The 23,525-nt window shown below is 40.3% G+C and overlaps 1 protein-coding gene and 1 long non-coding RNA gene across 2 annotated transcripts in view; one reads left to right on the forward strand and one right to left on the reverse strand.

Annotated features, from left to right (window-relative positions):
• LOC123867060 (nephrin-like) overlaps positions 1-23,525 on the reverse strand; it is a 370,840-nt gene that overhangs the window by 340,886 nt on the left and 6,429 nt on the right. Inside the window, exon 3 of the mRNA XM_045908906.1 lies at positions 8,119-8,262. Coding sequence (XP_045764862.1) covers positions 8,119-8,262 — 144 coding nt within the window. The remainder of the gene's footprint in view (positions 1-8,118; positions 8,263-23,525) is intronic.
• Positions 1,125-18,564, forward strand: LOC123867080. The gene is made up of 3 exons (XR_006796324.1): positions 1,125-1,387; positions 16,972-16,975; positions 18,555-18,564. It is a non-coding gene; the product is annotated as an uncharacterized LOC123867080 (long non-coding RNA).

The following is a 23,525-nucleotide window of genomic DNA, read 5'->3' on the forward strand; positions in this document are numbered from 1 at the left end:
GTGAATGTGTTATTAATTTATTATGCATGTTCGGTAAATATCAGTAAACATTTGGTTTGCGTGATCCATCTACTAAGAGGTAACTATGGACAAATTGATAAAATCATTCCATTTTATGAAAATTGAGAAGAAATCTACCTTTTTAAAGTTTTTAATACAAGAAAAACACGGAAAAACCCCTGACATAAAAGGCGGAAGAGAAAACCCCGTAAATTATCCGCAAATTTTCTTAAGCGCAGCTGAGCCTTGTTCCGAGAGTGACATCAAGTATTTATACAGCCCCGTCCTAAATGAGCATAATAAATTATGAATTGTGAGGTTAACATAATTCTGAAGATAGACTATAAAACATGAAAGTGTAATACTTATTGTAAGCTCTGAGTTATTTTAAATGTATTTTTTATTTAAGAATTGTGAGTTTAAAACTACAAAACATGAAAAGTATAATACTTATTGTAATCTCTGAATTATCTTAAATGTATTTTTAATTTATGAATTGTGAGTTTAAAATGTGATTAGTTAATTGTTTATAAAAACTTACTTTTAGAAAATCAACTAAATAATTACCTCATTTGCGTTTAAAAGTACATATAATATCTATAAAATAATTGAATAACATCGCAACTTTAAATAACTTGATTAAATATCACTTAATAAAAAAAAAAACCCATATAAAACAAATTTCTCACAAAATATTTTATAAACTAAATTCTTAATTAAAACAAATTCCAATAAAATTTAAATTAAAATTAATTTAAAAAAAATTATTAAATTCAAATTAAAAATAGAAATTGGAGGACCAATTTTTTATATTCAGATGGCCGAAACGAATCTCGCACAAAAAAAATATACTTAAAACAATAAGTGTTTTTTTTTTCTCCCTGCAGAGTTTCTTGCCGGTTCTTCTCTGTAGAATGTAAGTTCCGAACCGGTGGTAGATTCACGCGAGGACTCGAGTAACCAGGACGGCCGAACTGTTAGCTTTATCATTGATCATAAATTAATATTTGATGCTAATTTGACTAAAATATAGAAAATGTAAAGTCTTGATTTGACTCAAATTTAAATGTAGAAAATATAAGTCTTGATTTGAATAAATTCAGTAAAAACATTTTTTTACGAGTCATGATACTAAAATCGTAACGTCTATAAATAAGAACTTTTGGCGGTATTGACGACCAGTTTTTGAGCGTCAGTGTTGAAGCGTTTTGTAATGCCGGCTCACGGCCAAAAATCTATAAACTTCCTAATAAAGTGAATAATCAAATTCTAAACAAGTAAACGAAATAAATCACCACAAATAACTAATATAGTGTTTGGGAGAAATAAACGCTACTAAATGGATTATGTCTATCATTTCATCGAGGAACCTGACTACGATTTAACAGTTGCTTTATACAAAATTGATGAACGTTTGGCAAATTTTCAATAAAAGACAAATTGTTTGATTCACCTAACAATATATTTAAACCTAACCTTAGCTTAGTGTTTTTAAACTGTCGGGAGTGATATCCATTACAAATATTATAAATCTCCGACGGCTGAACTCGTTAGTCGAAGTATACCTGCCGACCCAAAAAGAGGGGTTTTATAAGTTTGACTTGTGTATCTGTCTGTGGCATCGTAGCTCCTAAACGAATGAACCGATTTTAATTTTGTTTTTTTTTGTTTCAAAGGTGGTTTGATCGAGAGTTTTTAGCTATAATAATAATAATCGAAGAAAATCGATTCAACCGTTTGAAAGTTATCAGCTCTTTTTTAGTTTTCTTATAGAGGTTTTTGTGTCGGGGGTTTTTAAATTTTGAGTTATTTAACGATCAACCTTATTGCTTGAGGTTAAGAATTCAAACAAAAGAACAACAGAATCTCGTGCTATCTTGCTCATAATTTGCGCGTAACAACCAATAGCGAACGGACGCGTTCTATGATTGGCTGAGATATTTTCGCGGCATTCAAAACCAAGATTTCTGCGCAAGTACACTCTTGTGAATTGTAGCAAAGTAACCTGACAATATGACGTGGAATTTTACAATGTGGCGGCCGTCTTTATCAATCGTTAAAAAAATGTTACGATCGTGAAAAATTGGCGAAAAAATTTGGCGGTTAAAATTTTTAGTACACGGCGGCACTCGTAAAACGATCACACCAATGCCGCAGCGCATTTAGGAGTAATAAAAACTAGTCAAGTGCGAGTCGGACTCGCGTGCGATAGGTTCCGTACCATAGTAAAATATATGCCTAACACCTTCATGTAGATTTCTGCAAGTTAATAACGGTCTGCGCCATCTATATGTGATTGTATGAATTAAATTTTTTGTGAACGCATTTTAATGTTCTTTTTTGTGTTATATGACCACAAATTCACGGTTTTTGGATTTTTCCTTTACTTGTCATATAAGATCTACCTACCAGCCAAATTTTATGATTCTAGGTCAACGGGAAGTACTTACCCTATAGGTTTTCTCGACAAAAACGACAGACGGACAGATTGACAGACAGACAGATAACAAAGTGATCCTATAAGGCTTCCGTTTTCCCTTTTGAGATACGGAACCCTAAAAAACAGACATTCACAATCATAATTCAAGTTTGAAAATTTTTTCACCCATAAACCACTGGGGCGGCATCTGTTTTGTGTACTGAGGCCCCCAGACTCGTAACAGTGGGGTTAATGTCTCGATGTAATCATAAAGTCGTTTAAATTGGCCTAAATTATGCAGAAAGTAACAATATTCTTTACTGGGCCGTCAGACTTTATAGCGATGCGGGGAAGACAATATGGGACGCAATTTGAAGAAAGCTTGTACCGTGGCTTGGAGACTGGGCTAATAATACTCACAAGTCTAATAACATTTTGCAATAACTTTGTATCAACATGACAGTATAAATTCTTATAAGCCAGCCTGTGTACTGAATTGTTCTTCATCATCATCAACCCATCGCTGGCTCACTACTGAGCACTGGTCTCCTCTCAGAATGAGAAGCCATATACCATAGCCATAGGCCATATATTTAGCAATAATCCACCACGCACACCAAGTGCGAATTTAAATTATGGAGACCTCTCGAACATGCGGTTTTCCTCACCATGTTTTGATTCACCGTTAATAAAGCAAATGATATTTAATTGCTGATTTTCTCGTTTGTTGTGCTGATCAGCCTTTTTTACAGTGTGGAAAATAATGAAATCTTCAATTTTTTTCGTTTGAATTTTTCACCATCATATTATTACCGTACTCAAACCGAAAAAATTTGCGTCGTTCCGGAAGTACTCGTACTTAAAGTCCTGTTAGAAGGACTCCACGTGATATACAAATTAACAAAATGATTGGAAGGACAAATATTTATAAGATCTTAGTCTTGACGTGTATGAACGATATATGTGTAGAAGGAACTTGAAAAAAAGCTCATTATCCATCCATACTATCCATACTAATATTATAAATGCGAAAGTGTGTCTGTCTGTCTGTCTGTCTATCTGTCTGTCTGTCTGCTACCTTTTCACGGCCCAACAGTTTAACCGATTCCGACGAAATTTGGTACAGGGTTAGCCCCGGGGACGGAAATAGGCTACTTTTTATCCCGGAAAATCAAACAGTTCCCACGGGATCTTTAAAAAACTAAACCTACGTGGACGAAGTCGCGGGCATCCTCTAGTATGACATATTATACAGGTAATAAAGTGGGGTTAATAGGGCAATGGAAGCAAATAGCTCGTTGGCAGTATACCGTAAACTATCAGGAACAGCAGTGAGGTAATGTAGTGTCACAGGGCTTATTAATGCTCGTCCTTGTCAGGCCAGCACGGCCTCGGTGCGGCGTCTGGCACTTCGCCAGACCCTCGTTTGTTGATAGCGCGTGCGTGGCTCCCGTACTGCGATACACACGGGTTCCTGGCAATTACTAACTGAATTATAGGTGGAGTAATGCGTTCTATAAAGCTACAGTGGGTAATTTGAATGAGTTGGGTATAGTTAGCGTATTTGTCTCTTTGTGAAGCTATAGACCCAATGAGGGAAGGATTACGACTCTATACGGTGAAGAATACGACTCGAAGAGAGATTGTATTAGAGCCAGACGTGTTGTTGGCAATATACCATAGACTACAAGGAACATCAGTAAGGTAATCTAGTGTCACAGGGCTTATTAATGCTCGTCCTTGTCAGGCCAGCACGGCCTCGGTGCAGCGTCTGGCACTCCGCTAGACCCTCGTTTGTTGATAGCAATTGCGTGGCTCTTATACTGCAATACACACGACTTTCTGGCAATTACTGGCTGAATTATCGACGATGTAATGCATGTTACTATAAAGCTGAAGTGCATAATTCAAATGAGTTGTGTATACTTAGCGTATTTGTCTCTTTCTAAAGGTATAAACCCAATGAGGGAAAGATTACGACTCTACATTCGACGCACGTTTCGCCCCAACTCCGGAGCATCCTCAGGAGATGCAGTACCGGTCTCTCCACTGCAGCCCCATCTACCTACCCCCCACTGTTTTATACAAATAGAGTAGTGATGAATTTCATAAAATTGTTCGTTTAGTAAAAACATTTAACAGTAACAGGTAGTAATGCAGCTTGTTGCATGGCGCAAAGTTGCACTATTTTCCCCTGACTCAAATGAGGCTTTGGCGAGTCGCCCGAGTGAATCGACTCCGCCGTATTTTATCCGGAACCGTCGCATCTAGTGTAATAACTTCCCTGAGTTATCAAGAATGATATCATTTCCGAGTAAGTCGGTTCAATTTCATGTGACGTCCTCCGAAAACTTCGAACCCGCTGCAGAATTATGGCGCAGCTCAGTTACTTCCAAATCTCATTACTCGAGACACTCGAATTTATCCCGACTGTACTCCGCGCTGAATTACACCCGCCTGGTTTACTTACAACTTTCGTGAGACCTAAAATATAAGAGGAAAGTTTATGGAAGTTTATTTTTGTATTATAGACTCAATTATTCTTAAGAATTTCTTTAATACAATAATTGATAATGAATTCCCAAAGTTATACAAAATTTTTGTTTTTAACCCCGACCCAAAAAGAGGGGTGTTATAAGTTTGATGTGTCTATCTGTGTATCTGTCTGTGGCATCGTAGCTTCTAAACGAATGAACCGATTTTAATTTAGTTTTTTTTTGTTTGAAAGGTGGCTTGATCGAGAGTATTCTTAGCTATAATCCAAGAAAATTGGCTCAGCCGTTTGAAAGCTATCATTATACAGCTAAACAAGTGAAGGTTACAGTAAAATAAATTATAATCGGTTCATTAGTTTAAGAGCTACGATGCCATAGACAGATGTACACAGATACACACGTCAAACTTATAACACCCCTCTTTTGGGGGTTAAAAAATAAGCTAAGCTAATAGCTAAGCTAATAAGCTAAGTGGTCATTAAAATCGTAAAATAGAGTACAAACAAATATTAAATTACTTAAGTTCCTAAAAATAATCTATTCCATGAACTAGCAATTTTAATATGCTAGAAATAATATTTCAGTTCGAATAAATTTACATGTCGCGAGTTATGAGAATTGGTTGCCAGTGAGCCGCGTCATAATTCTGCAGCGGGATCGAACTTCGAACTTTTCGTAAAACTGGGCTCAAATTGAACCAGTCTGCAGCTGAATTACATCGTCTGTGTTAGCTTTCAGAAGTTATCCCACATCGATGTTAGAAAATTTAGTCACAAACAGACTTTCATTTATTTTTATGCATAATACTTAGTTTTTGATTTATCGTGGAAAATGTCGGAAAAAATACCCGAGTACGGAACCGTCGCGTCGGTGTGCGAGTCTGACTCGCACTTGGCCAGTTTTAAGGATTCCGTACCTCAAAAAGAAAAACAGAACCCTTGTAGGATCACTTTGGAAAACCTATAGGGTACTTCCCGTTGACCTAGAATCATAAAATTTGGCAGGTAGGTAGGTCTTATAGAACAAGTAAAGAAATAAATCCGGAAACCGTGAATTTGTGGTTACATCACAGCAAAAAAAGGGGTTTAATTTTCAAAATAAGATAACTATACCAAATGGGGTATCATATGAAAGGGCTTTACTTGCACATTCTAAGACAGATTTTTATTTATTTTTAAGCATAATAGTTTTTGATTTATCGTACAAAAATGTCGGAAAAAGTGGAAATTCCTTTATGGAACTAATAAAAGTCTTAAACCAGAAAAATACCCAAGTACGGAACCCTCCGTGCGCGAGTCTGACTAGCACTTGGCCGGTTTTTTTAATGTGTGTTAAGTCTGCCAATACGCACTTGGTCTTTGTGGTATATTATGGCACCCTTCATATCCTGAGAGGAAACCCGTGCTCCGTAGTGAGCCAGCGATGGGTTGATCGTGACGATGATGATAATCATTATTTGTTCAGGCTCATTTCATTAAAAAATGGTGCACACAATCATAAATTCATACAAATTTTATGAATATTATAAAAGTTAACTAGCAGAGAAGATTCAAGTTAGACATACCTATTCACCTGACGCGAGTAATAGGATTTGCAGTAAGTTCGCCGTAATTCTTCAACGAGTTCCAACTTCTTGGAACATGTCTTATAAAATTGAACTTGTTGGGTATGATACTTCATACTTTCTATGTTTACCTACTTCAAATTAGATGCAATATAAATTTCTACTTTAAATCTGCCTTCAACAAGCTGCCTTCAATTACTTTTATTTATGGCATAATATTGTATACCTATCTAATCTTTGAAAAGAGCAACCGCCGAGTTTCTTGTTAGTTCTTTTCGCTAGGAAAGGCATTTCAAACCAGTGGTAGATGCGTTTAACGATTTAAAAGTACCTACTTAAGTAGTAATTAAGATTCAAATTAGAAACGAGGAATCAGATCGCTTCGTACGTGTCCGTGAAATTTCGACTACGTAGCTGGGTATGTACGGGTAAGTATATAGGGTATGATGCCTTGCAGTACGACAGCAAAAAGATGAAGGAGGAACCAGATTAGATTATCTAAAAACCAAGAAAGTTGTGATATGCATGAATGAATAAAATATTGTATAAAAGAAATAAATTACTGAGTAGACTATATCCAATAATAACACAGACGATATATTTATCGAAGTAGCTCCACTAAATGCAATACAAATCAATTCCCTGAGACGTAACACAACACTGTGTCATGGCGTGCTTAACGACACTATAAAGATTAATTAACAACGCTTCGACTACACATAAACCATAGCATTGATAATGTAAAATAGACTTAACAGGTATAAGAATAAGGTTGTATTTAGAAGTGTGGAGCTGAACTGACGTGCAAGATCCTGTAATTCAAATGTGTTTCGCGTGGATTGGCCCCAGGAGCATTACATCCGCCTTCGATATTAGGACTGCTAATGAACGTTCTCGGTTGCCGTTCAAAAATAAACGAATTGATGCCAATTCAGTAGATTTATAGGTCAACAGAACTCTTCTACTTTATCTTCTATATGTTTTTACTTTATTGACTAGCGCTAGGCTGCAATCAGACTTACCTACTGGCAAGTGATAATGCAGCGCGTTTGCCTAGAAGATGCTTATTCACTCTTGACTTGGGGAAAACTGATCGTGGAATTGGCGTTCCATATCCTAGCGTTTGAATTAGAAACAAGGAGGCAAATCGCTTCGTTCGCATCCGTGAATTTTCTTCAAAGTAGATGTAATACAAAACAAAATAAATTTGATATCAGATTAAATACCTCAGAAAATAAAAAAACATGTCCAGTCAACAAAGGAGGTTTGGCTAAGATACGTCCATCAATGAAATAAATTGTAGGCGTTAGGATTAACATCATAGATAAAGGACCAAGCATTTCCACATAGAACTACAGGACGAAGTTATGTACAGTATAAAAGAATTAAAGTTGAAATAAAACAAACGTATGGTATTATAGGAATTGTTTAATAATAACTGTGCCTTTGGAGGATTTCGATCACTCCTTATTATATTTCTGTGGTCACTGGCCACTAGCTAGCATAGCTAGCACTATCCAACTAGCAAGTTAGGATAGCTGTGAAAATGAAGGGATCCTATCGGTAGTAATTCACGACTGCGATTCTTGTATTATATTTGTGTATAAACTGCTCGCGTACCGTAAGGCCACTTCACTTACCCAGCTTGTCCTGCAGCACGGTCTTGGTGTCGCAGCGCACGAGGCACAGCAGCAGGAACAGCGCCACGTGCGGCGCCATGCTGCAGCCGAGTATCACGTGCACGCCGCCGCGCGGTGGTGTCGCCACCGGCGCATCTTCCACCACTGCAACAGAAGAGAAAGCGTCAACTTTATGCCACAAGAGTGCCCAAGAACTTTTGACCTGGTACCTCCTTCACCTTTTTTTTAAATTCAGATACAAGTTAGCCTTTGACTGCAATCTCACCTGGTGGTAATTGATGATGCAGTCTAAGATGGAAGCAGGCTAACCTGGAAGGGGTATGGCAGTTTTCATTAAGCCCATACTCCGGTAAGGTGGTAACTAGCCACAGCCGAAGCCACCCACCAAACCTCGCCTTTCTATTATCGTACCGCAAGGCATCGTCACCCGTGTGGTCAAAATTGCAAGAACATGTACGAAGCGATTTGCCTCCTGGTTCCTAATTTGAACCGCTAGGATATGGAATACCCTTCCGACTTCCGTTTTCTCCGTTAGCTAAATATTGGTACCATCGAAAGAAAGGTAAATAGGCGCCTTCTAGGTAGGTCAATCTTAGGCTGCATCGTCTCTTCTAGTTAGAAAAAACGAATGTAAAAAAGTTTGCCTATCTGAAGTTTCATAATATCTTTGCACAAATGAAAGTACGTGTAGCAAATATTGCGCTGCCAGTAAAAACATGATCGTGAAACCAGAAACGAAGTATCACTGTTCATAAGTCCTCGTATTATAAAGCACTCGACCTCCAGAGATAATAAGTAACTTCGGGCACAGTCCAAAATCTTTATCTTCCACATAATTTAATATCTAGACAGTAGAGCCTTGCCAAGTCGTCTCCCGTACTAAATTTCAAAAAGGAATTAACCTGGCCGGCCAGGCTACGCGGCCTGTACGACAGCTTTTATTACAGCCATGAATAAATTCCCCCACTGGAAAGCCCTCGCACCTCGTAAATTATAACGATGGTTTAAACCATCAGCCCGATTTACGGCGACGGCTTAGTATCTACCGTTATAAACATATGACGTATAAAACAAGCGATGGATGAAGTACAATTTGATAGCTAAGTTATTTCTACATCTCTCTTATTTAAAGGATATACTTAGTCAATAGGTTGTACTGTCCGTGTAAAAGTTTACGGGTTTTTATTTCAGAACTGAATTTATGTTTATTTCAATGTTTACGAGCTTATAATAGAGTTCTCTAGATGGGGAAGAGTTTCGTTCATTTTTTTTAGAATATGTATCATTTGAAAGTTTGTGTTTTATTCCGGGCAAAGGGATGATATTCTAAAGGGTCATATTTTATCAATCTGTAAACGCAATTTACAGGCTCTATTTACAACACAGCAAGATGCATCACATCGCATCATAATATTGTATAGAAGCAGGCGTTACTTTGCGGAAGTCCATGATGTTTGTATGTTTGTCCTTCCTTCACGGCCTAACTAAGCTACAAATAGACTTGGTTTTTGGCATAGAGATACTTAAAAGGACGGAAAATAACATAGGCTACTTTTTATCTCAGAAAATCAAAGAGTTCCGAAAGATTTTCACAAACCTAAATCCACGCGGATGAAGTCGCGGGCATCAGCTGATTTGAATGCAAACCAGTATTCAAATATGTGAGAAAAAAGAAAAAGAATGGCATCACATAATATTATGTGCAAGTTTTCCCAAGTTCCAAATGTATCAGCGATTTTCCAAGGCCCGTAAATAAATCTCGGAGAGCGGGGCGTGCGGTTATGAGGCAATTTTTTTGTCTCTCACACATTCACGATTTAATTCACAGGTGCTCCGCCGCCGTTTGATTCATGCCTCAATTTATTCGTAATTTATTTTGTTGCGAGGTCACTTATAGGTACGTGAATAATTTTTATATTGCTTGCCGAGTTAGATTTTGTGAAGCTATTTGAATTTATATAGAACAACAAAATTAAAGATGACGATTTTTTTTTTAATTTATTGATTAGTGCTTGGCTGCAATCAGACTTGCTAGCAAGTGATGATGCAGCCTAAGATGGAGCGCGCTTACCTAGAAGTTGCCTATTGACTCTTGACTTGAAGGTACCCATATTAAAAGTGGAAGGGAAAATTGATGCCGGAAGGGCGTTCCATATCCTAGTGGTCGCTTTTAACAAAACTCTCTCCCTCTCCCACATTGCTGTGCGTGGGACGTTGGTAGTGACTAGTGACTAGTGAACAAGTAACCGCATAGAAATAATAAGTAAAATTAACTCATACACTCATGGATATATTAAATTAAATTCTGGATTTGAACAGACCAATCAGATAACATGATAATTTGATCACGTCGTCTCTGAAGTATCTGACTGGTCGATTAACTGAAGTTGTGTCTAGGGGTTGGACAATGGGGGTTGGACATCATCATTATCAACCGATAGAATGTCCACAGCTGAACATAGTTCACACATAGAGCTAAAGTGGCGAGTGTGATCTCAAAATGTATGCACTATACACCAGAACATCTTCAAACGGGTTACAATATTTTTCTGACATTTGCATTTTCGAATTGAACACTCCGAACGGAACAACATATTCAAACGAAATATACGAGTATTTCACGAAATAAGCTTTCAATACTTCTGTTATATTGTTATACACCTACAGCTCTTAGAATAGCGGAGAGTCGGAGAGAACGGAGGGAGATAAGGCAAATTGCATTTGTGCTTTAAATAAACGGCCGGAGGCTGGAATGGAATAAACATCGTCGTCGCATTGAACCTATATTTGTCTTGTAGTTACTTGTCGAAGCGAAATGAGAAGTTAATTCTTTTTAATAAGCGATGCAATCAATTTAGCTGGATATTCTATATTTAGATTTATAATAATAGCTCCTCCTGAAATTTGTATGTAACTTTATTTCGAGTTCAACGATATTTTTTTTGTTAATATACCTACTAGGTAAATGACGCCCGCGACTTTGTCGGCGTGGACTACACGAGTTTCTAACCCCTATTATTTTTCCCCTTTAAGGGTTCAATTTTCAATAATCCCTTCTAAGCAGATGACTACGCCATAATAGCTATCCGCATGCCAAATTTCAGCCCGATCCGTCCAGACTGGACAAACATATAAACAGCGCGCGAAGGAGCTCCCTACAGCCATTACTGTTGAATTCAACAGTATGACTTTTTATGACATCCTGCCTTGCAATTGCGTTTTCAGGAAAACGGAACTTCTAGGATCACTCTGTTGTCTGTCTGTCCGTCTGTCCGTCTGCCGTGTCTGTCGAGAAAACCAGAAAAAATCCAAAAACCGTAAAGTGGTTACATCACAAAAAAATTAAAATGGAGAAATAATAGTATTTTCAATTTTCAAAGTAAGATAACTATACCAAGTGGGGTATCATATAAAAGGGTTTTATTTTAATTTTTTTTCTATACTAGTTGCGTTTCTGTGTGTCCGAACCTTTACCATTAGGTAAGGTTTCAGCCAAGCGTTAATTTGTCATAAAGAAAGCTGAGAGTATAGAGAAAATGGGGAGACATAAACCAAATTGCATTTCTGCTCAAACACCGACGCAGCGCGGGAATAAACAGTGTCGCTTATTGAAAACCTATATTTGTCTTCCCGAAGTCTTGCTAAAACACAAATATTTGCGGGATGAGAACTTATAAGCAGGAAAATCAATTTAGCTGCAGATTGTGTTTACTTCTTGCTTCACAATGCTGCTAATTCTGTTGTACACAAAACTAATCCTAATTCCTAACTGAATTACAGGGACTGCTATATCAGTTATTCTGGTCTATGGAGACTAGACTATTCTATTCTACTATTCTATTATGGAGCATTTGTGATTTGATCACATAGAGAAAGTTTATATGTTGAGGTGTAACATTTTTACAAGCTTTTAACTTGCAATGTTCGTAAGTATGTTAGCTTGCTTGTCAAGGTCAAATTTTGCAAGCTGAATTAACATCCTACGGAATTTTATACATTGAAAATTAGGTACACATTTAATTATGATAAGTCAAGGCTGAGATCAATTAATTAGAGCGTCTAGTCTATCTCTACTTTGACTTTGCTTCAGTTAAAACGAGACAGCTTATGTCAGCACTAGCCGATGCCCGCGACTTTAGCTTTTTCGACATCTCGTGGGAACTCTGATTTTCCAGGATAAAAAGTAGCCTATGTGCTAATCCAGGATATTATCTATCTCCATTCCTTTCAGCCAAATAACTCTAGTAGTTTTTGCGTGAAGGAGTAACAAACACACACACGCACACACACACACATAATATACACATACACACAAACTTTCGCCTTTATAATATTAGTGTAATTATAGCACTGACTCGTTTTAACATTATCTTGCAATCTAAATAATAATTAGTTAAATTGTCTAAGCAAAGTCAAAGTGCGGTCTATAGATCTCAACCTAAGTGTCACCATAATATGGCTAATGCACTCTAGGTTGACTCCTAACAAAAGAACTTCTCAATGGTTAACAGCACACTTATAAATCGTTTTTTTAATCAGTTAAATAAAAGCTTGTTTTAAATAATATATTTTTTAACTATCAATTCAATGATTTTTCCGGTCACAAAGCGTGTATTTGTATTTGTAGGGCAAGTGTAGCGGTATGCCAGTAACCTGCAGTGTTTATGCCGTTGTCTGCACAACAAATGAGGCGCTGCAAGCTCGTTCAATGCCGAAGCAATGGCCGCTGTCAGTTGTTACTTGGAGCGAGCTATAACCGTCATTGTTATAGATGCGCCTCTGAGAATGGATTACAATAGGATTGTGTAGATGTAAAGTTGAATAGGAGGTAAAAGTTTATTTTTATTACGCTTAGAGCTAGCTTATACCATTTTAACTGGCAATGACCTAATTTTGAATGTACATTGTTTGTGTTTTGAGGTGCGATAAAGTATGCATGCATACAGTACATATATGTATACGTACCTACATTACCTTTGATTTAAGGCAGACTTTTAATGGAAAGTAGATGCGTTAAAGTATTAAAATATTAAATATTGCCCGCGACTTCGTCCGCATGGATTTAGGTTCTTAAAATTAGGTTCGATAAGAAGATTATTCGGGATAAAAAGTAGCCTATATCACTCCCCAAGTCCTTAGCTATACCCATACAAAAAACCACGTCAACCCGTTGCCGCTACCCGTACCCGCTCCGTTGCGACGTGATTGAAGAACAAACCCACTGACCAATAAACCAACAAATCAACACAATTTCGCATTTACTATTGCCGGTTGTATACTATAGCTCTTAGGCACAACACACACCAACAGATAAGTAGAGCTAAGAGCAATAGCTATTCAAAGTACTGTTTAATTTACTTTAGCATAACGGCAGCGAGTCCTTTGAGTTGATAAATTTCTGTACATCAATTTCAATCCTCTGTTAAAGGTCACAAAGCTGAGTTTAAGTTGTTACGAAAAGAAACTCGACTCCACTCCACTCAGTATGTGCATCGGCCCAAAGGATAAGCGAGGCCTGTTTTCCCCTCACAATGTAGGTATGCCCAGGCGATTGAGTTGGGTCATTCTCCAAAATAACAATATCGGTTTTCGATCCTCCGCCCCTTTTATTTTCAGTAGCTTCGATTGAATGCATAGTGGTGCGTGGGCGTCCATAGACTGCAGCTGGTGTTTTTTAAAGTCGTGATGATCTAGTGGTTCAGACGTCCACCTCTTTTTCGTGAGGTCAGAATTTCAAATTGAGATGTGCACTCCTAACTTTTCGGAGTTATGTGCATTTTTAGCAATTAATAACTCAAAATTTTAAAACCCCCAACACAAAAACCTCTATAAGAAAACTAGAAAAGAGCTGATAATTTTCAAACGACTGAACCGATTTTCTTCAATTATAGTCGTTTAGGAGCTACGATGCTACAGACAGATATATTGGAATACATCATTCTGTTGTATTGTAATATACTAGTACAAAATAAACAGTCAGTTCAAATCATATTAAATATTATTTTCACTGTAATTTGGACAGTACAAACCAATTCAGATATTAAGACAATTTTTCACACTCACAATAAACCCAAACAAAAAGCTAAGGCGAAACTAACTTGATTTTTGCACTGTGTTAAAAAAGGCAGGGAAAAAAGCAACGTTAAAGGCAGCAACGTTTTAAGCTCAGTCCGGGGTAGGTAAAATCTAGCGTGACCCATTTCCAGGTCGCATTAAGGCACCCGTTTAAAAAGTTGCTTACCTAATTCACGGCTTAAACTTAACGACTCCGTTCATTCGGTCACTAACGACTGAGCGTATAGCACCTGCTGGCTGCACTAATGCTATAGTCGAAGAGCCAACCAATATAAATGTATAAAGGAAAGGGTTAACTGACTCACTGTCTGACTGACTGACTGATCTATGAACACACACTAATAATAAATCAACTATTGGATGGATCGGGCTCAAAGCCATGCATATACATCCTGACGTAGACATCATTTAAAAAAGGATTTTTAAAATTCAACCCCTCACGGGGTAAACTGGGAGTTTGTAATTTGTGTAGCCCACGCGCATGAAGTCGCGGACATGAGCGGATGAGTCTGTACATATAAAAGTAGCTTACCTAATTCATGGACTCCGTTCATTCATTCATTCGGTCACGTTAACGACTGAACGTATAGCACCTGTTGGCTGCACTAATATATAATATTTATATCTATTATCTATACATATAAAAGTTGTTTTCTTATTAACGGCATAAAGTTAACCACTCCGTTCATTCGTTAATTCAGTCAGTTGAATGACTGAGCCTATAGCACATGCTGGCTGCACTAATGCTATAGTCGAAGAGCCAACTAATATAAATGTACAAAAGGAAAAAATGTTTTTGACGTTTGATATAGCTTTTATCCTGAGGAAGAACTTATGATACTTTTTATTCCAGGAAAGGTTCCCTCATGAGGTTTTCCTTCAAAGTTAAAGAATAAAATTGGAGCTCGACATCTTAACCGCTAATGGTAAATTAATAAGTTATCCCAATTTATTTCAACTTTCTTACAAAACTTGAGTAAAAAGATAAATTAAGATCATCCGTTAGTTAACAAGGTACGATACAATAAGTAGCCTATTTACTTGGACGATAAACGTGCTTTGTAAAAAAGCAGCCACTTTTTCAAAGAACTTTTATATTTAGAAATCTGTCTGCTAGTTCTTGTACTACAAACCATTACTAGAGGAAACTCGCAACACAAACTAATTAGCCAATGAAAAATGCACCTAATCTCAGTACAAATAAACGTCAACTTAAATCAACAAGCTGCCGGATTCATTACAGCTATCAGATTAAAAGGGAAAGAATTATTAGTCGTGACAAAGAGTGACGAGTCCACTGTTGCATATTGTGTAAAGTGGAAAATCGAGTAATTACATACAAGTACAACATGTAGAACACGCGAACACGATTTTTATATTGATATTTAAGAGGGGTCTCTCCGTCACTCGCTCTATACAAACGTAGTTCGTCTCTCATTGGAATACTAATTAATCAATGGAATGGAATACTCAATGGAATTTTGTAGAAACGTTCCGGGAACTAATCTATGCCTATGGTGTTCCAGATTTCCGTTGAAATATTCGGTTTCAAAGTTACGCGGCCTTAAAAATTCACATACAAATCTTTGAGCCCCTGTAATTTTAAAACTACATATTTTTAGAAAAATCTAAAACACCACAGGCACGGATATTAGTTTCTAGAATATGTCTGCAAAATTTCATGAACTTTGGTTGCTTAATATTCAAATGAAATTGGGGCTACGTTTGTATGGAGTAAGTGACAGAGAGAGCCCTAAGAGTGGTCTAAGGCTTGAAATAAAAGTTAATTTCTTTATTTAAACCCCAAACGGCGCTTTTTACTCCTGTAAATGATGGCTAGAAGATTAGATTCAAAGTCCTAACTTTGAATCTAATCTTCTACACCAAAGATTTAGGCACGCTACCTAGTCCTATCTAGGTAGCGTGCGTAAATCTTTGGTGTTTGGTACATCTTGATTTTATTGATAACTTGAGACGCCAGTGTCACGGCTTATCTAATTGCATTTATTACTTCCGTGTTGAATAAAATAGACATACCTTTATTAAATAAATTCTAAGACCAAGAAGAAAAGTACCTTATGATTTTAAGCATATTTCCTGGTTTAACGACATATTATATCGTAGATATGTTGTAAAGAAGTTCCAGCGAAAAGAACAAAAAAGCCGGTAGATCGGTAGGTGCCTACTAACTGCCTATGACAGCTGGAAATTCATCTCTCGCAGCACTGCAGTCCCGTCGTCACCACGACTCGTGCAACTGACACGGAACATCGACAAATAAAAAACATCAATTTAATCCTGGTATGTACCCGTTATCTACAACATAATATGAACAGAACTACAGCCAGTAGAAAGTATTGATTCTTTTCTACAAAGCATCAGCACGAAAACTACAAAAGATCTCAAATACAACCAACGAACGGTGTTACGATTATTTCCGCTAGAGGCACAAGGCGTCGGAAATGGAAACGTTTTGGCGGGAAAACTCATCTTTCCAGCCGACACCCATAAATCATCTTTTCAAAACACCCGTCGAGCTCCGCCGATAATCTAATAAACTTTACTGAGCTGATCCCTCGCACAAACTCGCTTTTATGGGAGTGTCGATGCAAAAAGTGTTATCCACTTGCGAAGTTGCGAACCAATATCTTCAGCTCAGTGAAATAAATTATATTACGCTGTGGAAGTTCCAATCTTTATCTATCATTTTGAGGACCCCGTATTTACTACTAGCGACCACCCGCGGCTTCGCTTCGATGGAATTTTCGAAAAAAATAGAATGGTATAGAAATAGTATCTACGATTTTTTATTTAAATAAACTTTTAAAAGTGCTTTAAAATCGACTTTTGAGATGATTTTTCTGTCTGACAATTTCCGTTTTTAACCCCCGACAAAAAAAGAGGGGTATTATAAGTTTGACGTGTGTATCTGTGTATCTGTGTATCTGTCTGTTGCATCGTAGCGCCTAAACGAACGAACCGATTTTAATTTAGTTTTTTTTGTTTGAAAGCTGACTTGATCAAGAGTGTTCTTAGCTATCATCCAAGAAAATCGGTTCAGCCGTTTGAAAGTTATCAGCTTTTTTCTAGTTACTGTAACCTTCACTTGTCGGGGGTGTTATAAATTTTTAATCAATAATTAATCTGCTACTCAGAATTGTGCAGTTCAAAAAATATTGTCCTGCTTTAGACCACAGTTTTCATTACTTAGCTATGGTACTTAATAACTACTTAATAATAATAATAATAATGGCCGTGTGGCACCGGCAGAGTAGAATGTTGCCACCCCCTCTCATCCCGTGGGTGTCGTAAGAGGCGACTAAGGGAACTGGGGAACTGATCAACATCCAAGTTCCCCAAAGCTCGGCGCGCTGGCCGCAAACAGCCTCCTCGGGGACCTGAGTGGACCCCGAGTGATGTAGCCGCCACTCACCCCCCCCCCCCCCCCCTTTTTATATGATGGATAACAAAACAAGGAATGAGCGAATAGGGCCGCTGCCTGGGGGTCGCCAGGGCGCGCCTGGAGCTGGCGCTGGGCGTGGCAGCATGCGGGCCGCCAGTGCCACCAGTCGACCGGCGCTGCCACCTAGCCGGTCGACATATCCATCATCCCCACCAGATGGCTTGGCTCCGACAGGGTCCACCAGGGCCCAATCTTCGGCGCCCGCCGCTGGTGGTGTACGCCGCATGCGCTGGACTTCTCTCATGAACGAGAATGTCATGCGTGCGTACTACAGGGCGACAGGAGGGGAAACCGGACGGACTGGCTACCGAGCGGCAATGTACCGCGAGTTCCTGCTGCTCGAGCCGAACTTAACTGTCACGGAACAAAACCTGGCAGACCGGGCTCGGTATATTCAGCGTTCTAACATCTTCAACGCTACCGAGCTCGAACGATTACGACGTGAGGCTGTTCCGGAAGTCTCAGCACCTACCGCAGAGCAAATCGTCTCCCAGGCGGCGCCTGTCCGCGAGGAGACAATTACCACGTCACAAGATTTGCCTGTGGAGGAAGACACTGAGGGAACAGTCTCCCTTGATATAGAGCGGATGAGAGGGATTCTGGAAGAGGCGATTTCTGAAATCCGGAGCGCTCCTCTAGAGAATCGTCCGCGGCTCTCCCGACTTACACTAAATGTAGCGACGCGGGATGTCATTGAGGCCATAAACAAAATGCTGCCACAACATCTGGAGAGCAGCACTGGCCTGGGTGATACGGCTTCTATTATCTTCGGTGCGGCGCTAGCCGTGCACCGATTCATCGGTGCCAAGACCCCGGGACTGGGGCGTGCTGCTGCCACAAGGCGCAGCGTGGAACCGGCCTGGAAGAAGAGAATAGAACACCGTATCACTCTTGCCAGAGTCCTCATTGGCAGACTGCAAAGCTTCAGGTCGGGCAACACTAGGCCAAGGATTGTGCGATCTGTTAGAGTTGCGTTTAACGGGTGTGGGGTCAGGTTGGACCAGCCCGATATTGCGCAAAAGCTAACAGAGCGCATCGACGACCTGAAGCAGAAAATCGCTGCATGGGGGAACCGCATCCGACGATACTCGGCAAGAGTCGAGCGATTTCAGCAAAATCGTCTCTTCTCGAGTGATCAGAAAAGGTTCTACAAAAGACTGGAGTGCCCAGCAGTCTGCTCTACCTCTCAGCGACCGGACCCGGCCGACCTAGTCGCTTTCTGGCGGGGGGTGTGGTCGAGAGAGGCGGAGCATGAGGAGGGCCCTTGGATTGCGGCGGTAGAGGAAGCATGTGCCAGAATAGAACCGATGAACCCGGTAGCCATCTCTGCGGAGGATGTAGCTGGTGCAGTAAGGCGGGCTCCGAACTGGAAAAGCCCGGGACCCGACGGACTGCATCACTACTGGCTGAAAGGTTTTTCAGTTTGCCATGCGACCTTGGCTCGACAATTCCAAGAGGCCCTCGAGCAGAGGGCACTCCCGAGCCTTTTCACTACCGGGATCACTCACCTAGCTCCAAAGTCCACCGATGCCACCGACCCGGCTAAGTATCGTCCCATTACGTGTCTTACTACCATCTATAAGACACTGACATCCGTTCTGAGCCTCAAGATCTCCCGTCACATAGACGAGAATAACATCATGTCTGGGGCTCAGAACGGATGTCGGGGCGGTAGTCGTGGTACTAAGGAGCTCCTTCTCATCGACTCCGTTGCGGGCCAACTGGTCAAACGCAACCGTCGGAATTTCTCCGCCGCCTGGATCGACTACAAAAAGGCATTCGACTCGGTGCCCCATTCATGGCTCTTGAGGGTCCTTGAGCTGTACAAAGTTGACAGTACAGTTCGAGACTTCCTTGAGGCATGCATGGGGCAGTGGAGCACGATCCTGTGTCTCCATGGTGAGCGGTTGGCGGCTGCTGATGACCGGATAAGGATAGGACGGGGTATCTTCCAGGGTGATTGTCTGAGCCCGCTATGGTTTTGCCTGTCTCTGAACCCACTTAGCACCCTGCTGGAGGGCTCGGGGACAGGCTTTCAGTTTCGGAGAGGAGGGACAAAAGTACCTCACCTTCTGTACATGGATGACCTCAAACTGCTGGCACCCAATGCCACCCGCCTGAGGGAGCTGCTGAACATCACCACTGAGTTCAGCAATTCCATCAGGATGGAGCTTGGACTGGACAAGTGTGCGGTCATACATGTGGAGAGGGGACAGGTTACTCATTCGGCCGAGATTAGTCTCGAGCCATCCAACATTAAGACCCTCTCTGAAGCTGAGTCATACCGGTATCTGGGCATGTCACAATCCCTAGGTGTAAAAGAGGCGGACATGAAACAGTCTGTTTGCGAGGCCTTTTTTGGCCGTCTGACAAAAATCTGTAAAAGTTATTTGTCAGGCGCCAATAAGGTCCGAGCTTATAACGGCTGGGTTATGCCCGTCCTCATGTACACCTTTGGCGTGCTCAGTTGGACTCAGACCGAACTTGACGCCCTGGACAGAAAAGTCCGCACGACTATGACTCTCTATCGCATGCACCATCCAAAATCGTCTGTGATGAGATTGTATATCCCCCGGAAGTGTGGAGGTCGAGGCGTATTAAGCGTCAAGACCATGCATAACCGGGAGATATCCAATCTCAGAACCTACTTTGAGACGATGAGGGGGTCCCCCATGCATAGAGAGGTCATAGAATGTGATAAAGGACTCACTCCACTATCCTTAGCCAAAACCGAGTGGCAGAAACCGGTGGTACTTAGCACCTCTGACCGGGAGACCGTATGGAAGGAGAAGGAGCTGCACGGACGCTTTTTTAAAGCTCTTAATGAGCCACACGTAGATAAAAAAGCGTCCGTGCAATGGCTGCGTTTTGGTGACCTCTTCGGGGAAACCGAAGGGTTTGTCTGTGCGATACAAGATCAGGTGGTTAAGACGCGGAACTACCGAAAGTACATTCTGAAGGATGGCACTCACGACATCTGTCGAGCTTGTCGCCATCCCGGCGAGTCGCTCAGACATGTGCTTTCGGGATGTTCGGCGCTTGCCAACACTGAGTATCTGCACAGACACAACCAAGCAGCCAAAATCCTTCACCAAGAGCTTGCTCTGAAGTACGGTCTCCTGGATGAGAGGTTGCCATATTACAGGTACACACCGGTGCCGGTACTCGAGCGCGACGGAGTCCGGCTCTATTGGGACCGGTCCATCATCACGGACAGGACTATTCTAGCGAATAAGCCTGACATCGTGGTGGTGGACCGGGCACAGTCGAGGGTGTTTTTGGTGGACATCACCATTCCATATGACGAGAACCTCGTGAGAGCTGAGACGGAGAAAATACGCAAGTATCTTGATCTGGCTCACGAGGTTTCCGACATGTGGCATGTGGAGTCCACCGAAATCGTCCCAATCGTCATATCTGCAAACGGGTTGATCCCAGTCAGCCTCGCTCACCATCTGAGGCGACTGGGGATCCGTGGCAGTTCGCTCGCAGCCAGGATGCAAAAAGCGGTCTTGCTAGACTCGGCTAGGATAGTCCGCCGCTTTCTCAACCTGTCGCCCTGACCCCCGGCCGTTTGGTCTCCCCTGCCGGGGCGTAATCCTCCGCCCGGTACAAATATGTATTTATGTAAATGTGTATGTAGGTTTATTTATTTTTATGTATGTAAGTATATTATATTCTCTTTGGCTTTTATATATATCTATTTTGTAACCGGGCGTGAGAGTAAGTTATATAGATAATAATAATAATAATAATCTTTATTCCAGATATTACATCCATTTTGTTAGTAATACAAACAATTGCTTAAGACTATGTTAGTAACTAGGTTAGTTTATTTATTATAATATAAATTTATTTGACTAGATACCCATCCATGAGACACTAAGAGTGCATGTGCAAACCAATCCAGTGTCTCATAAATGGATTATCTAGTTTTTCAGACAAAGTCTTCAGAATGCCGTTGGAGCTACCACGGACTCTGCTCATCACCGATGCTGCTCTTTTTCTCATAATTGCATAAAAATCGTCGGTACGAGCCTCAGCAAACATCAGTGACGCACTGCAGAATCTCGGCAGCCCCATCAGCACCCTGAATCCATTATTATATTGGACGCGCAGGTCATTGTAGGTCCTCTGCGTATATGACACCCACAGGCTGCACGTGTAGAAAGTTTGGCAATATGCCTTAAAGAGAGTTATTTTTACTTGTTTGTTGCAACGTGCAAACCTGCGAGCTACCATATTGCATCGGACTGCCAACGCCCTGCGCTCCCTTTCCATATCTTTTATATCAGACATGTCTTCCGTAACAATATGCCCTAGATATTTAAACTCTGTGACTCTTTTAAGAGGAACTCCGTTAAGAGTCACAGGAGGGATATCATCCGGCGAGTTACCTTTGCTCTTAAAAACTAATAGCTCACTCTTTTTTACATTATACATGAGTCCATGTGACTCAGCATACGACTCGCACATCTTGAGTAACTTTCTCAGTGCGCTAATTGATGGACTCAGCAGAACCATATCGTCTGCATAACTCAAGTTATTAACCATAGTGCCATCAATAGAGCAGCCAATTCCGGTTCGGCGGAGTCCATCAATCAGCTGATCAATGTAGACGTTAAACAGGGAGGGAGATGTTAGTCCACCCTGTCGAACTCCGCATTCAAGGTGATATGGATCCGAAAAAGCACCAGCCCATTTGACCCTGTTCGTTTGTGAGCTATACCAAAACCTTAATATATTAACCAATTCTGGTGGCACATTAAGGTCCCTCAGCTTTGTCCACAGCTGTTCGTAACAAACAAGGTCAAATGCCTTAGAAAGATCGAGAAAAGCGGCATAGACAGGTGTCTTCCTGTCAGTATAGTATTTAACAGTCTGCTTGAGCGCCAGTATAGCACTTTCCGTGGATACATTTCTTCTAAAGCCGAACTGTGCATCATTTAATTTTATATATCCACTGAGCTGGCGGTCAAGCAGACCATCAAACACCTTTCCCAATACTTAATAGTCGAACTGTAAAACTTAACAACTTCATCATCAAACTATCGCCGGCCAACAGACGGATCTCATCTCAGAAATAGACAGGTTTCGGCCCTGTCCACCACGCTAGTGGCTGACCGAGTGCAGATTGGCAGATTTCACACACCTTTGATAACATTATGGAGAACTCTCAATCACAGCCATGCAGGTTTCTTCCCTATATTTTCCATCAACATTATAAATATATTATCTTTCCCTTCATCGTTAAAGCAAGTAATATTTAATTGCGTGCGGGATCAAATTTCCGATCTCCCATCTCAAACTTATCAACTTCAATTTACATTTTTTTACATAATAAATTACTCGTCAACATAATGCGAGTCTTATGATGTTAAATACTTTAAAAAAATTGTGGAAATACATTGGGAACTCTTATTTCGGTTACAAGTAGAGCATAGCAAAGGTGGACTCGACCTTGCTTCCCATCGGTATTCGACACGCGTCCACATTAGCGACCACACGCGACCCCACCGACTCCACACAACCCAATTCACGAACACGCGGTATGATGGACGGTGAATATAGAAAAAACGAATCAAAGCCTGCATTAAATAACTCGGGAGTGATGTAAATGAAAGCGATAAAGAAATAATCTATAATGATATAACATAAGAATTATAACATTTATTTTTTATTTCTGAGGGTTGTGATCCTTATAATTTATCACATTATTCACACTTTTATGATTTTTCCACATTTTCCTGAGTTCTACCTTAAATGAACATCTTTGTGAAATATTGTAATGCGAAATTGTGTCTATCTGTCTATTTGTTAGCTTTTCACGGCTAATCAGTCTAATTGACGAAAATAAGTACAAATATAG

Source organism: Maniola jurtina, chromosome 1 (assembly GCF_905333055.1).
Source record: "Maniola jurtina chromosome 1, ilManJurt1.1, whole genome shotgun sequence".
Lineage (NCBI taxonomy): Eukaryota > Metazoa > Arthropoda > Insecta > Lepidoptera > Nymphalidae > Maniola > Maniola jurtina.